At 31.7% G+C, this 25,970-nt stretch overlaps 4 protein-coding genes across 4 annotated transcripts; all 4 read left to right on the forward strand.

The window, feature by feature from the left end:
• Positions 1-714: 714 nt before the first annotated feature.
• Positions 715-5,658, forward strand: LOC107038874 (protein obstructor-E). The gene is made up of 4 exons (XM_015258185.1): positions 715-852; positions 1,594-1,917; positions 4,006-4,402; positions 5,465-5,658. Exons 1-4 carry the CDS (start codon positions 813-815, stop codon positions 5,592-5,594), a joined length of 891 nt encoding a protein of 296 aa, XP_015113671.1. The 5' UTR covers positions 715-812; the 3' UTR covers positions 5,595-5,658.
• A 2,334-nt stretch (positions 5,659-7,992) lies between these two features.
• On the forward strand, positions 7,993-11,719 carry LOC107039021 (protein obstructor-E). Its single transcript, XM_015258449.2, has 5 exons — positions 7,993-8,129; positions 9,882-10,076; positions 10,167-10,351; positions 10,969-11,201; positions 11,533-11,719. The coding sequence occupies exons 1-5, from the start codon at positions 8,087-8,089 to the stop codon at positions 11,567-11,569; spliced, it is 693 nt and encodes a 230-aa protein (XP_015113935.1). The 5' UTR covers positions 7,993-8,086; the 3' UTR covers positions 11,570-11,719.
• A 2,526-nt stretch (positions 11,720-14,245) lies between these two features.
• Positions 14,246-18,116, forward strand: LOC107039019 (protein obstructor-E). The gene is made up of 4 exons (XM_015258447.1): positions 14,246-14,572; positions 16,022-16,147; positions 16,502-16,790; positions 18,032-18,116. Exons 1-4 carry the CDS (start codon positions 14,317-14,319, stop codon positions 18,057-18,059), a joined length of 699 nt encoding a protein of 232 aa, XP_015113933.1. The 5' UTR covers positions 14,246-14,316; the 3' UTR covers positions 18,060-18,116.
• Positions 18,117-20,380: 2,264 nt separating this feature from the next.
• Positions 20,381-25,970, forward strand: LOC107039020 (protein obstructor-E). The gene is made up of 5 exons (XM_015258448.1): positions 20,381-20,511; positions 22,821-23,039; positions 24,109-24,376; positions 25,640-25,774; positions 25,842-25,970. The coding sequence occupies exons 1-5, from the start codon at positions 20,454-20,456 to the stop codon at positions 25,855-25,857; spliced, it is 696 nt and encodes a 231-aa protein (XP_015113934.1). The 5' UTR covers positions 20,381-20,453; the 3' UTR covers positions 25,858-25,970.

The raw sequence follows: 25,970 nt of genomic DNA on the forward strand, positions 1-25,970 counted from the left end.
CTGATTTTTTATAGACCAAAAATTTTCTAGAAAATATCACAAAACTCGATTCTCACAGACATTCTGACTATGAACAATTTGTCCTCAGCAACGGTTCCACACTTTCGCAGATCAAACCTATAGCAGAAACAGCTATAGCCTATAGAAAGTCTATAGACGCTATTTCTCCAAAAAATAAACCTCACAATTTTACTCGCACCGTCTACAAATAATGTTCTATAGCCGGAAAATTCCCATGAATTTTCTTCCGAACTCTATAGACTGATTTTCTATAGACCAAAAATTTTCTTTAAATTATCACAAAATCGATTCTTCCGGGAATTCTCCCAAGCCTTAAAGATCAAACCTATAGAATCTTCCACATAAAAATCCACACATGCGTCTATAGGATTTTTTCACACATCTAAGCACCGAGAAATTGCTACGTCATCTTCGTCATCATTTCCCATGACCCGATGAGTTTGTTGATCACGTGATGTCCTGAGGGCTGATGTCGACGGACTCCCCAATCATGAATTCCCAAAAATAACGTGAACATTATTATTAGTTCAATCAAAGAAATAAACAGTAGGGAATTAATATCTCCACCTGGACACATCGGCGTATGGCGCATTGCCGGGTGTTGTAACTCGTCGACACGCAAGAACGAGTGGAAAGTGGGGGAGGCATATAAGATCCTTGGTGGCACACGACGCCCCAGTAGTCTCTAGTCATCACGCTTTGCATCTACAAGAGCGGATTTTAAAAAAATTAAAAAACAAATCAAGGGGGCAATTGTTGACACCTGTGTGCCGAGACTTTCATCCGTCAGGATGAAGACCATCACTGTTTGCCTGCTTCTCGCATGTGTCGGTGAGTCACGAAAGGACTTTCTCATGGCTTTTCGACGGTTTTTCTAGCCTCGATAATCTCGAAAGTGTATGACCCAGTTTTTCATTTCTTCATCGGATATCTTTTTTCTCGCACTCGGTGATTGTTGAAAGTTTTTCGTTAGGAACTTGAATTATTCAAGTGGATTTGTTTTCACTATCGCAAGTATTGTTGAATAATTTTTCTTCGCTGGAGATTCTGGTCTGCAATTTAATTGTTGTGGGCATTTTATTGGAGGGAAATCTAGATTTTTTTTTTTGCTTCAGAGTAGAAGCTTTTTGTGGTGGGGTAATTAAATGTGAATATGCGATTTTTAGAGGTCGGAGTTTTATGAATTTTTTCATAAATAGAGACTTTCGGAAGCAAATTCCTAATTTATTAGCAACAAGAGCTGTTTTTTGGATAATGCTTCAGCCGAATTTCTCTCAGTTTCCGCGCATCTACTTCGGTTTCGTCCGCTTTTCGCAGCGAATAACACTCGAATAATCGAGAAGAAACGCCTGTTCTCGTGAGAAAACCCTCAAAACCGGAAAGCAGTTCTGTCACGCGTATATCAAGTTTAAACATTAAACCATCGAAACACTTTCACGCTTTCTTCTTGAAGTAGTCGAGGTCGACCGGGCGATTCGTTGCTTCACGGCCGTTCCAGAGGCCTCCGTAAACCCGTTTAAAAATTCTCGAGACACCGTCATTCTCCCTCATATTGGCCTGTGACCTTGACAGGATTGACAGCAGCATTGACGAGGAAACAGGAGGCGGCGGAGCAGGGCAGGCGCAAGATCGGTTATCGCAGGCCGCAGACGACAGCAGCACCGGTGGCCGCTGAGGACGACGAGGAGTACGAGGAGGTTGATCTTCCCGAGGAGTGCCCAGAGCCAAACGGCTTCTTCCCGGATAGCAAGCAGTGTGACAAATACTACGACTGCAGGGACGGAAAGTTCACGGCTAAACTGTGTCCGGATGGCCTCGTCTTCAATGATTTCAGTCCTCAGCATGAGAAGTGCGATCTTCCGTTCGGAATCGATTGCAGTAAACGACCGGAGAGACGTAAGAGAATTTTTAATGGGGAGAATAGTTTGATTTAGCGAGAAATCAATGCGATCGTTTAAATTTCAGAAGCGACACGGATGAAAGATTCAATAGAAAAGCTCTGCGAATTCGCCAGAAAATGCTATTGGAATTCTGCAGAAATTCTATTGGGATTTTTCTATTACAATTCTGGGGAATTCTCGATGAATTCTATTTGTTTTCTGCGCTGATATGTAGAGTTTATGAGCTTTCGGTGATCATTTATTTTTAGAAAAACTGAAAATTCTATAACTTTCTATAGAAATTATAGCGCTATAGATTTTTGTAGAGAAAACGACATCAAAGAGCGAATGGCTATAATATATCGGTGATAGTATGATTATAGAAATTTCTATAGAAAAATCTATACACCCGCAGTGTCTATAGAACAATTCTATAGAAATTATAGCGCTATAGATTTTTGTAGAGAAAGCGACATCAAAGAGCGAATGGCTATAATATATCGGCGATAGTATAATTATAGATATTTCTATAGAAAAATCTATACACCCGCAGTGTCTATAGAACAATTCTATAGAAATTATAGCTCTATAATATTTGTATTGAAAAACAGCTTAATGAAAATATAATTATACAAATCTCATTGAATTATAATTATAGAATTCCTAGAAAAATTCTGTCGATTATCTATAGCATTGGAAAATGAAATTCTATAGAACCGCAATTTCTCTTAATTCGCTCCAGAAAAGAGGTCATTACGAAAAATTTTGTATCTCCCTTAGATTCGTAAAAAAACTCAACTGACACCTGGATTTTGATTATTGGCCAGTTTTCAGTGAATATCTCTGATTCTAAGGGAGGTAGATAATTTTTTGCTCGGACATTCTATTGGAAATTCTGCGGCACTTCAATTTCATAGAGAAGAGCAATCATTTTTTTCTACAGAATTTTTTTTGTGTAGCAATTCTATGGTAACTTAATCTTTGCAGAGAAAATGCTATAGAGATATAAAACTTATGAGCTAATTCTATAAACTTTCTATAGAAATTACAGCGCTATAGATTTTTTTGGGTAAAAACGACATTAAAGGGCGAATAGCTATAATATATCGGTGATAGCATAATCATACAGATTTTTATAGAAAATCTATAGACCCGCAGTGTCTATAGAACAATTCTATAGAAATTATAGCTCTATAATATAACAAATAGAACGAAACAAACTTGGAAAATTCAAGCCGAGAAAATTCTATAAAAAATATCTCAATAAAATAAGTGCTGTAGAAAAATCTAATTCTATAGACTTTTTCTATAGAATATTCTCTATGAAGCATTTCAATAGAATCCGCCAGAAATTAATAGAAAGCCAATTGCCCAGTAAATTAGCTAGGTTTTTATATTAAATTTTTTCATGCGTGTAACAAATTCTTTAATTAACAAATTCGTTTCCTATGGAAATTCTATGGAATCTTAATTGTTACAGAGAAAATGCTATAGAGATATAAAACTTATGAGCTTTCAGTAATAAATTTTCAGAAAATCTGAAAATTCTGTAGACTCTATAAAAAATATCTCAATAGAATAAGTGGTGTAAAAAATTGAATTCTATAGACTTTTTCTATAGAATACTTTCTATTGAGCATTTCAATAGAAACCGCCAGAAATTAATAGAAAGCCAATAGAATTGCCCAGTAAATTAGCTAGGTTTTTATATTAAATTTTTTCATGCGTGTAACAAATGCTTTAATTAACAAATTCGTTCCCTATAGAAATTCTATGGAATCTTAATTGTTACAGAGAAAATGCTATAGAGATATAAAACTTATGAGCTTTCAGTAATAAATTTTCAGAAAATCTGAAAATTCTATAGACCCTATAAAAAATATCTCAACAGAATAAGTGCTGTAAAAAATTGAATTCTATAGACTTTTTCTATAGAATACTTTCTATTGAGCATTTCAATAGAATCCGCCAGAAACTAATAGAAATTCAATAGAATTGCCTAGCGAATTAGCTACGTTTTTCTATTAAATTTTGTCATACGTGTAAATTAACATCTTTCCTAAAATCATTAAATCATAAAATCATCACCCCCTTCTCTTCTCAGAGTCCCCCCAGCCCTCACCCCACTGTCCCCGAATGCACGGTTACTTCGCCCACGAGACCCTAAGTATCTGCGACACCTTCTACTACTGCGTCGAGGGTAAATTCAACATGATAACATGCCCCGACGGCCTCGTATTCTCGGAAAAAACCGGAATCTGTAACTGGCCGGACGAAGCCCAGAAGAAGGGCTGCGGCTCCAAAGAGCTCTTCAACTTCACCTGCCCCAAGGTCGACGAGACAGTGGCAGCGACCCACCCACGTTACCCAGACAGCGAGGACTGCCAGTACTTCTATGTCTGCGTTAATGGGGAAATTCCGAGGAGAAATGGTTGCAAAATTGGTCAGGCGTTCGACGAACGCACTGGCAAGTGCGATTGGGCGAGAAAAATTCCTGAGTGGTGAGTTATTTTATCATTGACAAAGCAAAGATGGCCTCTGAGGTACAGAACGTGTTTTGCATTATGATAATGAGAAAGCCCCTCCTTGATGACTAGCCTCTGAGACCTTTCACTGCGGAGATAATATTCTGGACGCTCAATTGAAAAGAAGTCATTTGAATTGATTCAATCGACCGATTAATTATCGCTGTTTATTATTATTAAAGATGATTAATGAATTTTTAATGTTTTTTTAATGTATTTTTTTCAATTTTCGTTTCGTTCGTCAATTAAAACTGAATCATTTTGTTTTGAAAAGGATACGGAAGTGATCATCGATTATTATTGTGAATAGTTGATAATGAACAATTATCAATTGTTAATAATTATTCATCTTTTATATCTAATTTTTTTTTCTTCATTTTTGTCCTGTTCGTGATTTGAATTTCTGATTATTGGTTTCTATAACAAAGACAATGGAATAATAATTGAGTTGAAATCATTCGCTCGGATGGTTAATAATTAATGGTTATTAATGATTAGTGAATGTTGATTTACTTCAATTGATTTTTTCCTTCATTTTTCTATTTATCAGTCAACATTCTGCCATTGTTCTATAGCAAAGAATAAGAATAGATTATCACTATTAATCAATTATTATCAATAGTTATTAATAATTAAGAATTATGAATAATTAATAATGTTTAGTGAATATTGATTTTTTTCAATTGACTTTTTTCTTCATTTTTCTCATTTATCAATTAACATTCATTGTTTTATAGCAAAGGAATAAGAGTTGCTTATGAATTATTATTGTTAATAATTATTGATGATAAAGAATTATCAATTATTAATAATCATTAATAATTATTAATTGACAATAATTATTATTAATATTATTATTATTAATAACTAATATTATTAGTTATTATTAATAATAATAACATTCTTATTAATAATAATTATTGTTGTCAATTAATAATTATTAATTAATGATGATGAGTAAATATTGATTTTCTTCACATAATTTTTCCTTTTTTGTTCCACTCATCAATTAAAATGTCAATTATTTTATAATTACAGCAAAGACTGGTACAAAGGCCAATTGACTGACGCTGAATTGGATGCCCTAGAGAATCCCCCACCAAAACCAAAACCAACGGGTGGTCCCAGCAGGCGAAAAAGCTCGAGACCCACGAAAACTCCCGCCTAAACTCCAATGACTACTAACGACTAGAGATATCTATTATTTAAAATTCTATACACACTATTTTCTACTGTACTTTAATTGTAAAATAAAGTGAACATTTTACGTAAATACTGATGATTTTTTTTTTCACTGATAATTGATGTTACGTGTGGCTTTCGTTTTCCTGGACTGTGGTCGTTCGAAATGAGGAAGTGGTTTTGGAAATTCGGGTGACGGTCATCGATCAGTGGAGAAGGCCTAGGTCTCAACTCAATGGATGAATGATCTTCTCACTTTCGCCAAGTGGTCAATGAACGCTGGCTACTGCTCCATGTTGTTGACGAGGCCCAGTCTGCTGGGGCATCACTTTCTTTTCGATGTGTCGTGGAATCGCATTTTTTCATTCATTTTATAATAACTATTGCGAAAAAAATTACTGGCAAAAACCAAGGATTTTTTTGAGGAATTGAATGAAGAATTCTATTTGTTTTTTTTTTTCACTGTTTTCTGCACGAAATTATGCAACTTAGCCTGGGGATTTTTTTATTGAGGGGAGAGTCAATAGAAATTTTAGAGCAAATTTTTTACGTTTTTCTCATTTTTAAAAAATGTTTTTTTTGAATAAAAATTTCTTCTGAATTTTTTCTGGAGAAAAGTTGACGTATTTTGATGGTATTTAGTTAAATATCTGTTGCCAAATGAAGTTGCATAATTAAAAATGGAAAACGAAAAGGATTATTATCAGAATTTTAATCGAATTATAATTGATTTAAAAAAATGGAAATGGAATTTTGTTGGATAAATTAATTCAACATAAGAGATTAATTCATTCATGATAATTAATTAATAAATTCATAATGAAATGATAATTTATCTATGAATCAAACGAATTAAAAATATATCTGGACGTAATTCCTCCGAAATCGACTGGAAATAAAGTTTTAAATATTCAATTATTATGAGAGACTTAAAAAAAAAGACTTTTAAAAACAGTTGTTTAAAATCCATTATTTCACCTGACTAAATATTAATTATCTTTTCATGTTTCTAGGACTGGAATGAAATAGAAATTTGGTATTTAATCCTATGAGAATGAAAAATGGAGTGGAATTTTCATCCAGTGATCGATCAACGCTGGACCCACTTTCATTTCGAGGAGTGTGAAATTGATTTTTTTTTCGTGTTACACTTAATCTCCTTCTCACGCCCTAAATATCGTCATCGAGTCCGTTGATTGTCCCCAATTTATCGATTTAATTCTATCCAAATCAAGAATAAAGCAGTATTTCCTATTTTATTTCACTATTCAACTACTTTAATGTATAAAATAGAAGAACTTTTTTTTCGAAAATTCTCATTTCTTTATTCATTTTAAACTAGAAAAGATAATTATTCCAGTCCATTTTTTTACTTGCAAAATTAAATAAATGGAAATATTAAGGTTTTCAGATGAAATTTCTTTGATTAATAATTTTCAAATGCTATTTTATCACATTTCATCATGAAACACTATGGGAAATCTTTATTTAGAGTTAATTAATTCCATTGCCTCAACATTATTCATTTATTCGTATTTTAAAAACTGAAATAAAATAGATATTTCATATTTTATTCTATCCGAATAAAAATAAACCAGCATTTTCCATTTTACATCAGTATTCCACTATTTCAATAAACATAAAAGAGTAAAATTCGTTAAAAAAATTATGTCATTTGCAGTATTGAATAAATTAAAAACATAAATGATTTGATATAAAATTTCTTCGATTAAAAATTACCAAATCCTATTTTCCCCATTAATTAACTCTGAAATGAAGAATTCAACTGACATTTCCTTCAGTAAAAAAAATTCTGAAAACCCTATTTTAGACAAAATTATCATTTTATTATTGTCTAAAAATAAAAATAAAAAAAACAATTAACCATTATCAGTAGTTATTAATAATTTATTATTATTATTATTATTATTATTATTATTATTATTATTATTAAAACAACAATAATAATAATAATAATAATAATAATAATAATAATAATAATAATAAAATTTAATAATAATAATAATAATAATAATAAAATTTATTATTATTATTATTATTATTATTATTATTATTATTATTATTTTATTCTCCTTGTAAATGCTAAATAATCCCATAAATAAATTGAGGAGTCGCATTGAAAGAGGATTTTCATCGACAAAACCCTCTCAATTGTACTCTCAAGAGTCCAAAAGGTGAAAGGTGGAGCCCACGAGATTTTCCACAATCTTTCATCGACTTACATGTAGAAATGAATAATCTCGAGTATTTAAACTGAAGCTATTGCCGGCGAAAGTGGGAGAAATGCAGAGTGAAGTGGGGATGAACAGGGTATACCCGATGCTGAGCCAACGGATGGAGGCAGTGTCTCTCGACGTTGAGGCTCATCCAAAGAGGAAATCCGAGATAATCCTAGAACCCCAGTGAAAATACCTCTCCCCAACCCGTAAATAGTCCATTTCATTTATAAAAATAATAATGAGGGTGTTCTTGATATTTCTGGCTGTCGCATCGGTCTCCTGTAAGTACCCAACGCAGAACAGAAATTACATCGCGAAATACAACTGGAGAAATTGATCGGTCTCTGCACTTCAATTTTTCCACCAAAATTAGACGTTTGCGAAACTTTCTAAAATCTAAATGTCAGATATCTTTCTCCAGTTGCGTAAGGATTTCGAATGAATACTGAATACTTAATTATATAAGTTAAATTAAAATGATTTTACGAGTTAATCCAACCGGTTGTCGTTAATAACTCAGATGGCGAGGGGAAAAATACATTTTAATTGAATCTTTATTCTGATTTAATTGTTTCGGTTGTTTACGTCGCTCTTGTCTTCATATGGTAGTTATTTTTGTGTCAGATTTTCAACTTAGCTGAGTGTTATCGTTATCGTTGTACTTATTATCCTTTTGTTTCGTACAACCGATTGTCCTTTTTGCGGTCCTATCACGACCCTCACCCCTTTGTTGCTTCACGGGCTGACATTCTCGTCTTAACTATGTGGCATTTACTTCAGGAGCTGAATTTCCTATTCACGTTTCGGTGTTTATATTTTCGTTCAACGGTTTCCTAGTTCTTAAAATTGGCTTTTTTATCGGCTCTGCATTCAACAGGTTGTCGTCTACATAAGCCACGTTTAGGCCGTTGTTGTCGATTATTATTAATATATGATGGATAATTCGAAGTTTGCAAAAATCAGCGTAAAAATAAAATCAACAGATATAGCTGTCGTAATATCGTTCAACTTCGACAGTGTGGCATTCAAACTAACGTTTTAAGCTAGAATTGAATTCATTTGAAGCGTGATATCTCAGGATATCTCCGGAATTCCGATTTTCAAAGAATACAAAAATTTAGCAAATTTTTATGTCAATCAAAACAACGATTGTTGCTATCGCCTTCATCTTCGAACTCAAAAGGGCATCCAAACAATTTTTTAAAGCCGTCATTCGAGGAATTTAGAACTTTTTTTTAGTTATCGTGGGACAACCGATTTTTGGAAGAATTGAAGAATTAAAGAAATTGTTAAATGAATTAAAGTTTCATTGATGTCGGTGGATAGGGCTCAACAATACCTAATTTATAATGATTTTATTATTTAAACTTTTCAGGCTTGAATTTGAATTTCGATATTGAACCTTTAGAAAACATTTTTCAAAATCTGAAAACAAATTAGAAAGTTTATTTTTGGAGGAAGATTGATGAAATAATTTAAAAATTACAATTTTTGAAAATTACGAGCATTTTGAATGAATAGTTTATAAACAATCAATTTTCTACTATAAAAATAATTTGTTTTAGTTTTATCATCCGCACCTTGATCTACATATGTTAATTTATTCTCGAAATTTTTATTTTAAAAATATGTAATATTCTGTAAATATTTATACAGCAATAAATAAATAAATAAATCAATAAATGAATAAATAAATAAATAAACAAATAAATAAACTATAAAAATAAATAAAACCAAAGCTTTCCGAAATATTAAACAATTTTAATTATTTATTTATAAACATGAATGTTTAAAAAATGATAATTTTATGCAAAATGGAATTTTAATGGCGCTAAATATTCACGATCTTTTTCAATTTTTTTCACGCCATTTAATTGACAAATTTAATGTTAAAAAATGGTTGAATCTATAGTCTGGGCTGTACCAAACTGTAAAAAATCCTTGGACTCCATTCAGAAGCCATAAATAACAATTAAAAAAATTGAATAGATGAGTAAAAAAAATTAATGACCCATAAATTATTGAAAATGCAGACGGCGCCTTCAATTGCCCCAAAAAAGACGGTCAGTACGAGGACCCAGTGCAGTGTGATAAGTACTACCACTGCGAGGATGGCGTAGCTACTGAAAAATTATGCCCAGACGGACTCGTATTCGATCCCCTCAATCGCAAGATCAACAAGTGCGATCACGTATTCAACGTCGACTGCGGTGAACGTCTGGAATTACGTGAGTTAAATTTATGGATTTTTTTTTCTTCATCTACCGTTATGTCTGGTAAGTGCATAAAATTTTTTACTGAATATTAATGGCTTTCAGAGCCACCGCAACCGACCAAGAAGTGCCCGAGGAGAAATGGCTTCTTCGCTCATCCAGACCCAACAGTTTGCAATGTTTTCTATAATTGCATTGATGGAGAGTCCGTGGAGATTACTTGCACTACTGGACTGCATTTCGACGAGTTCACTGGCACCTGCGTGTGGCCGGACAGCGCGGGACGAGAGGTAATTAGATTTTTTTTACGGGCTGATGAGTGCGAGAACGAGACGTGAAAAATTATTTCTGTAATTTCGTTGGGGGTAATTGGGGATTTATGGGAGGGAGAACCACCTTTATTTCGCCAGCTAGGGTTTTCTACATTTTTAATGAAGATATTTGTCTCTAAACGAATGATCGAAGTAAAATTTTTGGATTTATCTTCCTCAAAATTTTTAGCAATTGTTAAATGTCGAATTATATGGATAACTAATGGTTTTAGGAGAAAAAGTCATGAATTATTTTTTGTTGGAAATTTTCTCAGCTACAAAAAAGGTTCAGATACATTTTCCTGTAAACCCAGTAGTTTAGGAGATATTTGGAGAATAAGACATACGAAATTTTTGGATTAGTCTTCTCAGACTTTTTCTTGCATTTTGTTAAATGTTGAATTTTCTCGATAATGAGGGCTTTGAGGAGGAAATGTCTTAAAAGATTTTTTGTTGGAAATTTTCTCAGCTAAAAAAAAGTTTAATAACGTTTTCCCGTAAAATCCCTCGTTTTCGAGATAAATCGGTACTACCAAAAAGTTTTGGAACAGATTTTCATCGAATTCTTGAGATTGAAAGGTTTTTTTTTATTTAAGAATTGTGGAGCTGTTGGAAAGACACTGAAGGACGGATTCGAGTGCCCCAAGGACCGTCAAGTGGATACGAGAGGAATGCTCGTGGATCATCCGAAATATGCACATCCGGATGATTGTCAGAAGTTTTATGTATGTCTGAATGGAGAGACGCCACGAGAGCAAGGCTGCAGTGACGGTACTGTCTACAATGAGGCGACGCAGATGTGTGATGCACCTGAGAATGTTCCCGGCTGGTACGAAATAACTTCCTTCTTTAAAAAACTAAAATCCCATGAGTCAAAACGAAATAATCGAATCAATTTTTAAAAAAAAATTCACTTCGATTTCAGTTTTCGCAAAATATCTCAAAATGGGTTGCAGATAGCGAAATTTTTATATGAACATTTTTTGTAGAGCGAACAAACATCTACAAAAAAGGTATTAATGGAAATTTCGCTAGCTCTGATAGATTTCAAGATATTCACCAAAAACTTAGATTGAAGAAAATGGACTTTCGTATTTTTTTCAAGTTTCAGTTTTAATTTTAATTTTTATTTCTTTAAATTATTTGACTTTTATTTTCAGTGAGGACTGGTACAAGGACGACGCCAAGAAGCCCTAGGGCGCCATTGAGGCACCAGCTGTCCCGCATCGGGACCCAGGCGTTTCAACTTTCACCAAAATTCCGGCTCGAACGCCAAAAAAAAACAAAAAATTACTGTAGCCATGTAAATGTTTTTATTTTTAATAAAACCCTGTCTCATTAACTGTAGTAATAACTCTTGAATTTTATTGAAACTGTTTGTTACTCCTTTTGGATAATGGGTATTGAATTCCACTTCCTGCATCGCGTATGTTTCACTCTTGAAATATCGCTTTCACTATTTTCTGATGGGAGGGAAAAAAGCTCGACCTCGCGTGTTATTATTCGCCTTCACGGATGAATTGAGTCCAGAATTGAGTGAGTCTGGGAGAACTCTCTAACGTCTGGGTCAGCAGTGGACCTTGAAGGATAATTAAAGGCGATCGGTGATCGGTAAATTTCAGATTTAAGGGGATCCCAGGATTTTTACCAGTTTGTCAATTAAATTGCGGAAAAAAAAAAAAAAAAAAAATCGGGAATATTCAGCGTCATTAAAATTCCATTTCGCACAGAATTATAATTTTTTAAACGTTCGTTCTTAATAAATAAATAATTTAAATTGTTTAAACTTTCGGAAATCATATGTTTTAGGCAATTATTTTTATAGTGGAAATTGATTGTTTATAAATTATTCATGGAAAATGCTCGTAATTTTAACAAATTGCAGGTTTTTAATTATTTCATCAATCTTTTTCCAAAAGTAAATTTTTAAATTATTTTTCAGATTTTTAAAATGTGTTCTAAAGGCTCAATGTCGAGATTTAAATTCCGATCTGTAAAGTTTAAATAATAAAGTCATTGTAAAATGTCCGGGAATTTGAGGTCAAATGGGATTTGACTACAAAAGTAGAAGAGCATTTCAGTGAAGAAAGATTATTCCAATTGCAATTATTCAATTATATTATTTATGAATAAAAAATAATTATTTGTATATAATATATAATATAATAATGTATAATAATAATAATAATAATAATAATAATAATAATAATATATTATTATATATAATATAATAATATATTGAATATTATCATGATAATTTATCATGTTACGAAAAACCTATTCAATTTATTAGAACATTCTCTAGAATCTCTATAGACATTTCTATTATTTTTTGATTCTATTGATTTTGTTTCAATAGAATTGTTCAATAGAAATTCTTCAATAGAACTTTTATAGATTTATTTATTCAATTTTTTCACACGCGATTAATTAATTTAAAAAAAAATAATTTCGGCACTAAATTTTAGAATTTTTATGAAGGCACAAATGTTTGTTGAAATTCAGGGATAATTTCAACAGATTTTCGACTTCACGTAGCGATGTTCAATGGAGATGAGGAAGAGTGACATTCAAAGATGAATTTTTAAAAGAAAAAGTGACATTAACTGCACTCTGACATTTCGCAGATAAATTTCCTGATTTTGTAGAGAATAAACTATGCACGTTCTCACCTTTCTCTGACATTGTCGATTTAATCATTAATGATAGAGTCAGTAAGTGGAGGTCGTCGACCCTCTCCTCAATTTTATGGGAAATTTATTAGCTCCGCAGTTATGGAAACATAAACAACTTTTTCAGCTATTCCATAACTGCGTCAGGGGAATTCCTCGGATTCATCGGTTTCGTAATTCACTGCACGTCAGTTCGTACGTTGTATCTTCAATTGTTGATTAAACTAATTAATTAATTTGTGAAATCAATTTCACTTGAGAACACATGAATTTTTTATAAATATTTCACAATTTGAAGATCGCATTTTTAACAAAAACTGATGGATTTTATCATTTTCACCAAGATGAGTCATTATTATTTTTATATAGTATTATATTATTTTTGATTATTATATATTCATTTATTCATCAGAAAAGAGTTGATGTCCGTTTTTGTTATGTTCAGATTTAAGAAAAAATTAGTGAAATAATCTGTAAATATTTTCATGATGAAAAATTAATGTTTTAGGATATAGGGGAGCATGGGGCAAAATGAAACAGTGCGAAAATCTCGTCATCTAAAGGAGGTAGGACATTTTTGAAGAGGACCTTTTTTGTAGCTTGTAAAATTCTCTACAAAAAAGGTTTGCATGAAAATCGTTCTATCTCCCTTAGATCACAAGATTTTCTTGCTGTTTCATTTTGCTCCGTGTTTCATTTTGCCCCACCGTCCCCTATAATATAATAATTTTTTTTAGACAATATATTTATTAATAAAATCATTATTATTGTTATAATAATAATTATTATTATTATTATTATTATATTATTAATAATTATTATATATTATATAATATATTATATAATATAATAATATATTATATAATTATATTATATATTATATATAATGTCTATAGAAATTCTATAGAATATTTTAGTCAACTCAATAGATTTATCTATGAACTTTCTGTAGACGCAATAAAAAAGGAACAAAACAATTGCCCTCTGCGCGTAAAAATAATCAACAATGGGGTTGATAAATCGTCATAATGGAAAGTGCATACGTGGCAAATGTCTTCGGATGCCTGGAAAATGGTGGACCGTTTGTGAGAGTGACCGGTGTTTCGGCGAAAGGGGTGGGGGGTTGTTGGAGGTGGTGTAGAGGCCCACTCGAGCGAAACGGGATCAGTACGATACGACTTCACGTGCCGCGTGGCGACGAGAAGATTATTTCGAGGATTTCCGGGTGTTCATAATTCCGAAAATCGTAATCATCAGTAGAAAAAAAATATCATGAGATCGTCGATTGTGTGGTATTTGGGGGTGGGTCTGGTGGTCCTCGTGGAGACGACCTGGGGCCAGTTCCAGTGCCCCGAGCCCAAGGGATTCTTCGGGGATCCGGAACAGTGCGATCTTTACTATATTTGCACCAATGGAAAACCCGAGGAGAAACTCTGCAAGGATGGCCTCGTCTTCAGGGATGACAATCCCAAGAAGGAACTCTGTGATATACCCGCTAATGTGCCTTGTGGGGACCGCACGCTGTTGCGTAAGTGATCACTCGGTTTGTCGGGGAACTCAAGATTATTTGGTATTTATTGGAGGCTGAGGCCCGAGGAAAGTGGGAAAACTTGATGGATATGGTAATTCTGGGGTCGGGAGGCAGCGGCTTTAGAGGGAAATTTATGGGGCCTTTCCGGGGATTGAGGGACTTCTGATTCAAATCGCTGGTGGCGTTCTCTTAGGCGAAGAATGACGGTATTCAGTTGATTTTTATGGGTTTCAATTTTTTCTTGATTGATTTTTATGGGTTTTATAATTTTTTATTTTGTGTCTTTTGAATTTTTCTTTCAAATAATTCATCATTGATGAAATTTCGTGTTTAAGAAGATGAAAAAATGGAAATAAATCGCTTGAGATTCTTTTCGACTTCACGTTATGGATTTATTGTTAAATTAAGGGATTTCTTATTTAAAAAATTGATGTTAACTGTCTTTTCTTGAAGAATAATCCAGGGTTCAATGGATTTTTATGAGTTTTATCAGTTTCTATCGAGTGTCTTTTGATTTTTTTTTTCAAATAATTAATTATTGATGAAAGTTTATGTTTAAGAAAATGAAAAAATTGAATTTTATCGATTGAGATTTTTTTTGACTTCACATTATGGATTTATTCATTTTTTGGACGGGGGCTTTAAGGAAATTAAGGGACTTCTAAATTAAATCGCTGTTAAAATTCTTTTAGTTCAAGAATAACTCAGTATTCAATTCATTTTTATGTCTTACAATTGTCTTTCGATTTTTTTTCCAAAATCATTAATTATCAGTGAAATTTCCAGAAGATGTCAAAACAACATTTCTTTATGTCATTTAAAATTGAGAATTTTTTAAAATTTTTTTTTATCTAACAATTTTTTTTATTCTTTTATCAATTTAATTTATCGAGCCTAGCGCAAATATATAAACTGCGATGCGTTTATCATTTCCCGACCATTTATAAGTCCTGTAATAGGCCTCGGCTGTCTTGACTTGAATAAACAAATAAATAAATAATAAATAAATAAAATACAAAATAAGTGGTTTCAGATAAAAACTCCAAAAGCTATTTCTTCAGATAAAAAAGTTCCCAAAAAATAATTCTCCACCATTCTCTTCCGAAATAACTAAATAAAACAATTTAATATTCAACAATCGCAAAAATCCATTCGTCCCATCACTTATCACTCGTCATTAAAATTTTTCATTAAATTCTCCATCAAAATTCCACTAAATAAATAATGTTTTTACTATTCAGCTGCGACAAATCTCCACAAGCATTCCCCTAATTCGCATTTCCCCCTCAATTAACAATTAACCGTCTGCTCAATTAAAGTTAAAAATAAGAATGACCCATTTACAAAAAAAAAAATATATTAGATCACCATCTCCCCAGCGTCCGAGGAATGTCCGAAGAACAGGTTTCCCTAAAACCGGTTTTGATTGAAATTTCAAACTTCCAGAGGAGCCCCAGCCGTCGAAAGGATGTCCACGTGCGAACGGCTACTTCAAGCACGAAGATCCCCTCATGTGCGATCGCTTCGTCAACTGCATAGACGGAGTTGCAACTGTGATGTCCTGTCCACCAGGTTTTTGCTTTCGATAGAATTTAATGATTTGATTTAATGAGTAATTTTTTAATAGATTCAATGACCACGAGATAAAGTACATTTTTTGTCGCTGATGCAACTTTTTTCCGCATAAACAAACAAAACGGAGATGATAATAACTGTTGAAAATTAAAGTTAGTTTATGTATAAATGCATTTGCATTATTCGCAGGAAGAAATTGAAATGCTGTGGCTGACACTAAATGATTAAATAATTTTGAGAATTATTTTTCTGGCCATTTTACATGAAAACGTTGTCGTTTTTCGTTTTATTTTTAAAACAAATAATTCAGAACTCAGAGTCTCGCAGTAAAACTGTCGATCACTTGTCCAGGTCTGCTTTATGAGGACAAGATGGGCGCCTGCGTCTGGGCGGTGGACTCCACCACCCCCTGTCACTCGAAACGCGACGTGCTCGACGACGGGTTCTCCTGTCCTGAGGAGAACGTCGCGGGCCCCGGTGGGAGGATTCTGCCGCACCCCACGTACCCCCATCCCGAGGACTGCGCGAAATTTTATATTTGCAGGAATGGAGTGCAGCCGCAGAAGGGACAGTGCGAGGAAGGGACTGTCTACGATGAGGAGACCTTCAGATGTACTGATCCTGAGAACATTCCTGGATGGTAATTATTTTATTTTATTCATTATTTCAATGCATGGGGAGGAATGACGCATTTGAGTGGAACGAAACTGTTTTTAAAAATTGTTTTCATTCATTTTAACCATTTTTTTCATTCATTTTAACAAGTAATTTCCAGTTTTTTGGAAATTAGGAAGCTCATGGGTTTATTTTTAATTAATTGTGTAGTGGAAAGGATTATTTTATGTCGATAAATGTCTGAGGGGAATACATATTCGTTGAATTTTAATTAAAAAAAATATTTGTTGAATTCAAATGAAGTTTCAGGAGAATCAATATTTATTAAATTCAAATAAAGTTTATTTTGCTTGGATAAATTATTCTTTTAGGTGTAGAATTTGTTGCCCAATTTTTTACTGGCATTTTCATCGAAATCTACTTGTTATTGAGATAATTGCATGATTATTAAGATGTGGAGAAGTGATTTTCTCATTAGGCTTTGGAGTCTGTGTTAAGTATTTTGGGAATATCTTGAAAACTAGTGGTTTTAGGAAAAAATTTCATATAAACTTTTTTAAAGCTGAGGAAATTTTCGATCCACAATGTTTTTTGACATTTTCGTCTAAAATCACTCGTTATTGAAATAATCTAATAATTTATAAGATGTGGAAATTTGAAGTTCTGATTTTATTGTCGAAGTCGTCTTAAGTATTTTGAGAATAACTTGAAAACTAGTGGTTTTAAAAGAAAACTTTATAAGACTTTTTTAAAGCTGACAAAATTTCCGATTAAAAATGTTATTTGATATTTTCCTCTCCAATGCCTCGTTATCGAGATAATTCAACGACTCTTAACAGATGGAAAATTAATTTTTTTAGTCCACCGCAGGATTTATGTTGAATACTCTGCAAATATCTCGAGAACTGATAGTTCTAAAAGAAAACTTCATAATAACTTTTTTAAAGCTGATAAAATTTTCTATAAAAAACATTCATATATATTTTCTTCTAAAATTACTCATTATCGAGATAATCCGACAATTAAAAACGAACTAAAAATAATTTCGTTTCCTTTAATCCACAACTTTCCTAAATTCCCATAAATCCCTCCAAAAAATTACTAAACTAAATTAAATATAAACTTAAATAAATACTCCAAATATTCCTTCAACATTTTTCTTCATCAGATAATTTAATATCTAAAAAAGCGCTTCGTTCTGCTCCACCTCCTCGCACTCTGACCGAGTTTACCATTAAAAAATTGACAATTTCTTTCAACTTTCAGTGAAAACTATTACAAGGAAAAGAACTGAGGTGCCAGTTACAAACCCCCAACTCTCCCATTACTTTTTACAACAATTATCTGTAAGAAAGACAATAAACTTTATCTTACATAACTCATTTGTGCGTTTTGATAATTTTTTTATGCACAATTTCTAAGTTACGTAACCCCTGGAATAATATAAATAACCAGTCACGCATTATTTCCCCAGTGAAAGACAGTTTTGAATGATCCAGAGCGAAAAAAAAAATATCAAATTTCAAATTCATTTCCGGTGATTGTCCGCATCCGTAATAATTTAACTACTTTCTCTAGTCCACAATGGCACATTGGCTCATTGTTCTGTCGGTTAGATCTACTCTCAGGGGTCAGAGGAAAATTTCTTGTCGTCTCCTGTGATAAAATACACAGCCTACAGCGGTTAATTTTTGGGTGAACGATAGGACACGGCTGATTGTCTGTTTCCACCGTTGTGCAATCGTCAATGGTACGAGCGTTGGATTGACTGCTTTCACTGTATCCACCGGTGGATCTGGTTCCCTCCTCCGGGCAATTTATTGCGCAACCAGTTTAATATCGCCTTGTACGTTATTCGCAGTCGGGCTGAATAATGATTTTGTTGACAAAATTATTGACGGAAGAGGGAATTAAGAGGACGGGGGGAATAAAAAAAATGATGAAGTAATGAAAAAAAATTAATTTCAATTGAAAACGAGGACTTCAACATTTGGAAACACGATTATAAATTATTAGTAGCATTTATTTATTTAAGGTATCGTCGCGTAATTTTTTATAAGAAATTAGTTGTGATTTTTTAATTTAATAAATTATGAATTTATTATAAATTTAGAAACAGAGATATAACAGAATTCCACTTGCAGAAATGCCTGAACGACGACGATTGTTATTCTCAAATTAAATTATATGTGAAAAAATTTGAAACCATTAGTCAACTTTGGAAATAGTTAAAACGTCTAATATGACACTTTGCGTTTATTATTTTATTTATCTTTATTTATTTACTTATTCCCTTTATGTATTCATTCTATTTCTTTTACCTTTTTGTATATTATCTTTTATCAATCTTTTTTAAAGATTATAAATTATTATAAATTATAGAATTATAAAATTATAAAACGCAATTATAAATTGTTAATAATATTTATTTATTTGTTCTTTGATACTAATATTAAACAATAATTATGCGATAATAATTTATTTTGGTAAGAAATAATTCACGAATTTTTAATAAAAATAATTATGAATTTTTAAATTAAAATAAAAAAAAAGTTAGTAAATTAGATAGAAAATTCTATTGGGTTTCTATTAAAAATTCTATTACATTTTGGCTGATTTCTGCATTTTTTTATAGAACATTTCCGATAGAAATTATTTTAAAAAAACAGTGGAATTTCCTTTTCCCACACAATTTTATTTATGGAGACATTATTTATTGGAATTCTTCGGCATGAATTTTCCAAGGTTTTTCCACTCTATTTTGTTTCTCTCTTCACCAAGAAAATGAAATAGCTCAGGAAATTTGAGTCGAGGAATTTCTATAGAAAAAATTTCAATAGAATTTGTAAACAAAATGATCAACAAGAGAGGGAATTAATAATAAAAAAATGAGAAGACTGAAAAAAACGATAAAATAATAACAAAAACATGATTATGCTATAATACTTTTTATAACAAATTAATTATGAATTTTAAATTAAGAGAATTATCGAAAATTATGAGAATTATGAATAATTAATTGACATTTTTTAGAAACAGCTAATGAGTTTGATAGAAAATTATTTATTTCATATAATTAAAACATTTCCATCGAAGCAAATCATCAGCAAAGCGGTAGAACGTTCAAGTCGATAGCGCTTACCCGAGTTTTCGAGCAATATCTCCGAACCTAAGGCAGCTATCAAAATTTCCGTAATTACCTTTTTTATAGCCCTGAATTCGCCCCCCAAAAAAGGTCATAACAAAAATTTAGCTATCTCCCTCAGATCCCGAGATATTCACCGAAAACTGCCGACAGTCAAAATCAATTAAACGATTTTCCACTTCGCAATGGAATAGAAAACTAAAATAAATATATCCGTTCAATTGAAATGTGTCAATTCTCCAAATGAACGTTTTACTGCACATCAGCGGCAATTGCAGGTCCCCCGCTCAACGACTCGTGACAAATTTCGTTGAGAATGCACTGAAAAAAGTCTTTTAACTAAACATAAAAATAAAAAAAAAGGTGGGGATTAATATGTGGAGGAAAGAGCCAGCAAAGAATCAGTTGATGGTTGTGGTGCGAGTGAAGGGGCCCACCTGGGTACGTTCGAGGCCATGTTGTGCCTCTCCATTGCCTCTCAAACTCAAATAAGTTGTCAGTAGTAACGGTCTCCGTATCGTGCAGACAAGACACCCATAAGCAATGAACGTATCCACGATTGTCCTGGCACTACTGGCACTGGCGGGGCTCCTTTCGAATGGTGAGTACACGAGGATAACTGATATAAACGCGCATAATCCCATTGAATGCATCTCGAGTGCATCAACACTCGGTGATTATTATTTTATTTTATAATTCACGCGCATTCGGGCGCACTCGAGTGTTGAACTTACGACACGGTGAGGGGAATTCTCCTCGGAGAACGCTTTCACTGTCTACCGGACCATATGGTTGACTGACGAGAGATGATATAATCATGGGGATTAGGGGGAGAATAGGGGTCGTGGGAGGATTATTCTGCATTTCTTCCTTGGCCACACCTTTGGCGGGATTTGTATTTTAGAATTGCGCGGGCGTTTCTGGAAGAGTTCATTTGAATATTTGAATATTTAGAAAATATATATTTTATATTTAGATATAAATATATATAAATATATAAAATTTAAAAAAATTGAAATTAAAATTTATCTAAAATATATATTTATATATTTTATACAAATTTTAATTTTAATTTTAATAAAATCCTAAATTTTCCAATCCTAATTTTTTTTTGTCCAATTTTTTAAAAATATATATAATATATAAATAGATATTTTATATAAATATAAAAATAATAATAATAATAATTTTATACATTTTATATTTAGATATTTGAATATTTTATTGTTCCCCGGGGATTTTAGGGTTTGGAATTGACGAAATGAGGATGTCCAACTATTTTTTGATGTACGGAGTAAATACGGAAGTTTTCAAACATGAAATTCATCAAAAACTTCCAATTTTTTAAATAAATTTTGAAGAAAAAAAATTAAAAAATCTAGTTTGCTTTTTTAAAAAAATTTCTTGGGAATTTTGAGGATTGAAAATTTGTTATGAGTTCGAAGAAATGACTTGAGCTGTGGAAAATTGATTGTTTATAAATTATTTATGAAAAAGATCGCAATTTTCGCAGTAAAATTTTTTTAAAAGTATTTTATGAATTTTTCGCTGAAAAAGACTTTTTAATTTTTTAAATGTTTTCTAACGATTAAAAATGGAGGATAAAATAACAATGGAGGCCTTTGAAATTTGAATAATTTAAAATTTTAGGAATAATTGTGATGTTTGACAGAAAATTTTTCAATTTTTGGGGATGATATGAGGATGGGGATTATGGGGAGAATAAATCGTGGGAGGATTATAGTTTCTGTGCATTTTTTCCTTCGACACACCTTTATCGTAATTTACATTTTATTTCCGCGCGTCGAGTTATTAGACGAGTTCATTTGAATATTCTATTTTTCCCGATGATTTTATATTTTTGGAATTTTAAAAATGAGGATGTCCATCTATTTTCTGCTGTTTTGTATGGATGACACGGTAGATTTGCAGGTTTTCAATCATCAACTTCGTAAAAATTTGAAGGAATGAATTTTGAAAAAAAAAAAAATTAGTTTCCTCTTTTTAAATAATTTCTTGAAGAATTTTAAATTTAGAAAATTTGTTATGATCTGAGGGACAGAAAATTGATTGTTTACAAATTATTTTTAAAAAAGTTGTAATCTCTGAAATTCAAATGTTTCAAGTATTCTATGAATTTCTCTCCGAAAATAGACTTTCTCATTTTTTTGAAGGTTTCCTAACGGTTAAAATGGAGAAATTTGAAATTCAGACTTTCAAAATTTGGATGATTTAAAAGTTTAATGACAGTTCTGATGTTCAACTACAAATTTTGAAAAGGACTGTTTTGTTGGCTTTGGGAAGTTAATGAAAATTTTCTCGGTTTTCAGGAAAATTAAATTGAAATTTTGAAAAGGGGAATTATTTTGCTAAAAGCACCGCAAATTTTTGGGCCCGAACACAAGAATTCAGAGGAACTGAAAAAATCTATATTTCTTTCCAATATTGTGGAATAGAAATTTTCCTGGCGTTCGAACGGAGAAATAATAAACCAAGAATTTTTACTTTTCGAATTTTTCCAAAGTTTTCTTTCTGTTTTTTTAAATTAATTTTTTATGATGGAAATTTTGTGTCAATTATTTTATTAAACACAATAAATCCCGAGTCTATTATTATTAATTACTCTTTTCGTCTTAAAAAATGAAAATTTCTCATTTTTTAATCTTTATTCAAATTTAAAATCCCAAAATTCTAAAATTTCCATATTTCAATGTCCAATTATTTTTTTATTTTGATAGAATTTCCAAGCAGTTAAAAAAAAAAAGAAAGATAACATTATTTTCAACAGAATATTTTATATTTAGAAAAAAATTCAGTTGGAAAATATAAATAAAATTGATGAAATAAAATCAACGAGTTTACGAAATCCTTGAAACAGGAGTGAATGAGAATTTTTAAATAAACTTTCAGGCGACGCAGTAGCGGTTTTCGGTCCGCCCAAGTGTCCCGACCCCTACGGAGTCCACGCGTACCCTCACCCCGAGGACTGCGCCAGGTTCTTCCTCTGCACCAATGGCACATTGACCCTAGAGCAGTGCGAGAATGGACTTCTCTTCGACGGTCACGGGGCTGTTCACAATCACTGCAACTACAACTGGGCTGTGCACTGCGGTGAACGCAAGGCTGATTGTAAATATAAATTATTTATTTTATTCAATTCCGTGGTGAAGTGGTAAAACTGGACAACTCGACTCAATTTGAGTTTTTTTGAGACAAAATTTCTGGATCCGAAGAAAATACCAAAATGTTTATTATAATTAAAAGGTTGCTATTAAAATTTTAAGATATTTCTAAAAATTTTCAGTTAAAAAATTGAAGATGAAGTGCAGAAATCGAATTAATAATTTCTGGCAACTGTTTCTGAAAATGAGATGAAAAAATTTTACGGAGATTTGGTTCGAGTTGAAGTTTTCCTCAAATTTTGGAATTAAACATTTAATTTAATTAATTATAACTTTATTATTCACTGTTGGAAGTCATTTTATAAATCAGAAAAAAGAGAATGACTTTTATGTTTAAAAATATTCGTAAAATGGTTTTAAAATGTCAATTTTGAGAGATTACGATTTTTTTCGTAAATAATTTTTGAACAATAAATTTTCTATCGTAAAAATTTCTTGATGTTACCAATTTTATAAGGAATTTTATGCCAAGAAAAAAAGCTCTTCGAAAGCTTAATCAATTTGTATTATTTATTTCACTACAGGAAATGTTTTTTTTTCAAGTATAGTTTTTAAAATTTTTAAATAGAATTTTATTAACAAATTTGATAATTAAAAATCATAAAATTTGTTGATAAAACTGACGGTTTCAAAATTCCAATTTCGGGAGGTGACGATTTTGTTCGTAAATAATTTATGAATAAATAAATATAAACAAATATAATTTATGAATAAATTTGCTATCGTAAAAATTTAACGATGTTAAAAATTTCATACGGTATTTTATGCCAAGAAAATAATTTCTTCGGAAGCTCAATCAATTTCTATTATTTATCTCAGAAAAAAACATTTTTTTTAAAGTAATGTTTTAAAATTTTATCTTCACAGAATTTTATTAACAAATTTGTTAATTAAAAATCTTCAAATCTGTTCATAAAAGTGATCTGTTCTGGATAAAAATTGCGTTTCACCCCTTCATCTTAAAATTCTATGGAATAAACAATAAAAAAAAATTGATTTAATTCGAAAAAATTCAGTGACTCCAATCAGTTCACCTGGTTGTGAATACCAGTTCGGTGTTTACGCGGAGAGTGACGCCTGCAGCACAAACTACATCAAATGTATTCACGGAGAGCCTCACCTGGAGCCCTGTACTCCCGGTCTCGCTTGGGACGACAAGAGCCACTCCTGCGTCTGGCCTGATCAATTGATCCCCTACTGCAATCCCGAGGCTATCGTCGGCTTCAAGTGCCCAACGAAAGTGCCTAAACACACCGCCGCTGCTAAATTCTGGCCATTCCCGAGGTAATTTAAAATTTTGTCATTAAATCGTGAATTCAGGGATCAGGAAAGTGGCGATAAATAATTGTTAATGCCTCAACTAGTGGAAAATATCCCCGGGAGAAGGATTAGAGCCAATGAGTGATGAATTTTAAATGAAAATGTAGAAGTTTCGTTCGAAAATCACGAGTTATCGAGAGAAATACGAATTAATGAAGAAGTTTAAAATGTTTTATGTGATTTTACTATTTTGATTGTTGCAATTATTTTTATAATTACCAAATTAGGGGATTTAATTGTTTAGAAAAATTCTCTAGATATTTTCTTTCGAAACTAATAAACGCAAAATTCAATAATGAATTTTTTTTTAATTGGGAGAATGATTTTTATTTCATTATTTCATATTCATTTTCATTCGTTTATTATCGAGATAAATACGAATTAATGGAGAAGTTTAAAATGTTTTGAGTCATTGTTTTAGTCTGATTGTTCTAATTGTTCTTCTAATTATTGAATTAAGGGATTTAATTATTTACAAAAATTCTCTAGACATTTTATTTTGTAATTAATAAATGCAAAATGATAATTTAACAATGAGGATTTTTTAAAAATTGGGAGAGTGATTCATTCAGATTTTTATTTGTTTATTTATTTATCAAAAAGTGATTTTAGAGATAAAAAAAATATCAACAAATGGAATTACCTAGGTAATGAAGAATTTTAGAAGAAAATGTGAATAAAACATAGAAGTTTTCTCCTAAAATCACTAGTTATTGAGATTAATTCGAATTGATGAAGAATTCTAAAACGTGAATCATTTTTTTAGTCTGACTGTTCCAATTATTTTTCTAATTATTAAATTAGGTGATTTAATTATTTATAAAAATTCTCTAGAAATTTTATTTTCAAAATAATAATTCAACAATGAGAATTTTTTATAAATTGAAAGGAATGATTCATTCAATTTTTATTTGCTCATTTCTCCTCAAAAAGTGATTTTAGAGATGAAAAAAATATCAACAAATGAAATTACCTAGGTAATGAAGAATTTCATAAGGAAATGGGAATAAAACAGAAGTTTCCTCCTAAAATCACTCTTTGAAAGCAAATTAATGAAAAAAATAGATAATTTTCTGACGCCTTTTGTTATTCCATTAGAGAATTTAATTACGAAAACCCTCTAGACCCTCTTTTAAACCTAACAAAACCTAATGCAAAAAAATAATTCAGCACCGAGAATTTTTTAAAAATCGACAGAATATCTCATTTCATTTTTATTCATTGTAGATTCCCTGTCCCCGGAGATTGTGGAAGACTGATTACCTGCGTTGATTACAACCCCCGTCTGATCACCTGTGGCGATGGAAAATTATTCGACTCCATTACCTTGAGCTGCATGGACCCCGACGATCACCCACACTGGTAAACCCCCCATTTTCCCCTTAAAAAAAAATGTTTTTTTTCTTCTAATCAATGTTTAAATTTCCAGCGCCGATGGACTGTAAACAACGAAATCCCGGAAGATCCTAGAGAATTCGATGTAAAATTTTAGGCGATTGAATCACCAAAATGAGCTGTCAAAATGTAACTATTGTACATGAAGTGGAATGAAAAATAA

The sequence above is a fragment of the Diachasma alloeum genome, unplaced genomic scaffold, assembly GCF_001412515.2.
Source record: "Diachasma alloeum isolate Michigan unplaced genomic scaffold, Dall2.0 Dall_scaffold_00289, whole genome shotgun sequence".
NCBI classification, from domain to species: Eukaryota; Metazoa; Arthropoda; class Insecta; order Hymenoptera; family Braconidae; genus Diachasma; species Diachasma alloeum.

Coding starts and splice junctions, on each gene's coding strand:
- LOC107039020 (XM_015258448.1), top strand. CDS start 20,454: ATGAACGTATCCACGATTGTCCTGGCACTACTGGCACTGGCGGGGCTC. Junction 20,512..22,820: donor GGCGGGGCTCCTTTCGAATG/GTGAGTACACGA, acceptor ATAAACTTTCAG/GCGACGCAGTAGCGGTTTTC. Junction 23,040..24,108: donor CGGTGAACGCAAGGCTGATT/GTAAATATAAAT, acceptor GAAAAAATTCAG/TGACTCCAATCAGTTCACCT.
- LOC107038874 (XM_015258185.1), top strand. CDS start 813: ATGAAGACCATCACTGTTTGCCTGCTTCTCGCATGTGTCG. Junction 1,918..4,005: donor CAGTAAACGACCGGAGAGAC/GTAAGAGAATTT, acceptor TTCTCTTCTCAG/AGTCCCCCCAGCCCTCACCC. Junction 4,403..5,464: donor GCGAGAAAAATTCCTGAGTG/GTGAGTTATTTT, acceptor TTATAATTACAG/CAAAGACTGGTACAAAGGCC.
- LOC107039019 (XM_015258447.1), top strand. CDS start 14,317: ATGAGATCGTCGATTGTGTGGTATTTGGGGGTGGGTCTGGTGGTCCTC. Junction 14,573..16,021: donor TGGGGACCGCACGCTGTTGC/GTAAGTGATCAC, acceptor TCAAACTTCCAG/AGGAGCCCCAGCCGTCGAAA. Junction 16,148..16,501: donor TGTGATGTCCTGTCCACCAG/GTTTTTGCTTTC, acceptor TCACTTGTCCAG/GTCTGCTTTATGAGGACAAG.
- LOC107039021 (XM_015258449.2), top strand. CDS start 8,087: ATGAGGGTGTTCTTGATATTTCTGGCTGTCGCATCGGTCTCCT. Junction 10,077..10,166: donor CGGTGAACGTCTGGAATTAC/GTGAGTTAAATT, acceptor AATGGCTTTCAG/AGCCACCGCAACCGACCAAG. Junction 11,202..11,532: donor CCTGAGAATGTTCCCGGCTG/GTACGAAATAAC, acceptor TTTTATTTTCAG/TGAGGACTGGTACAAGGACG.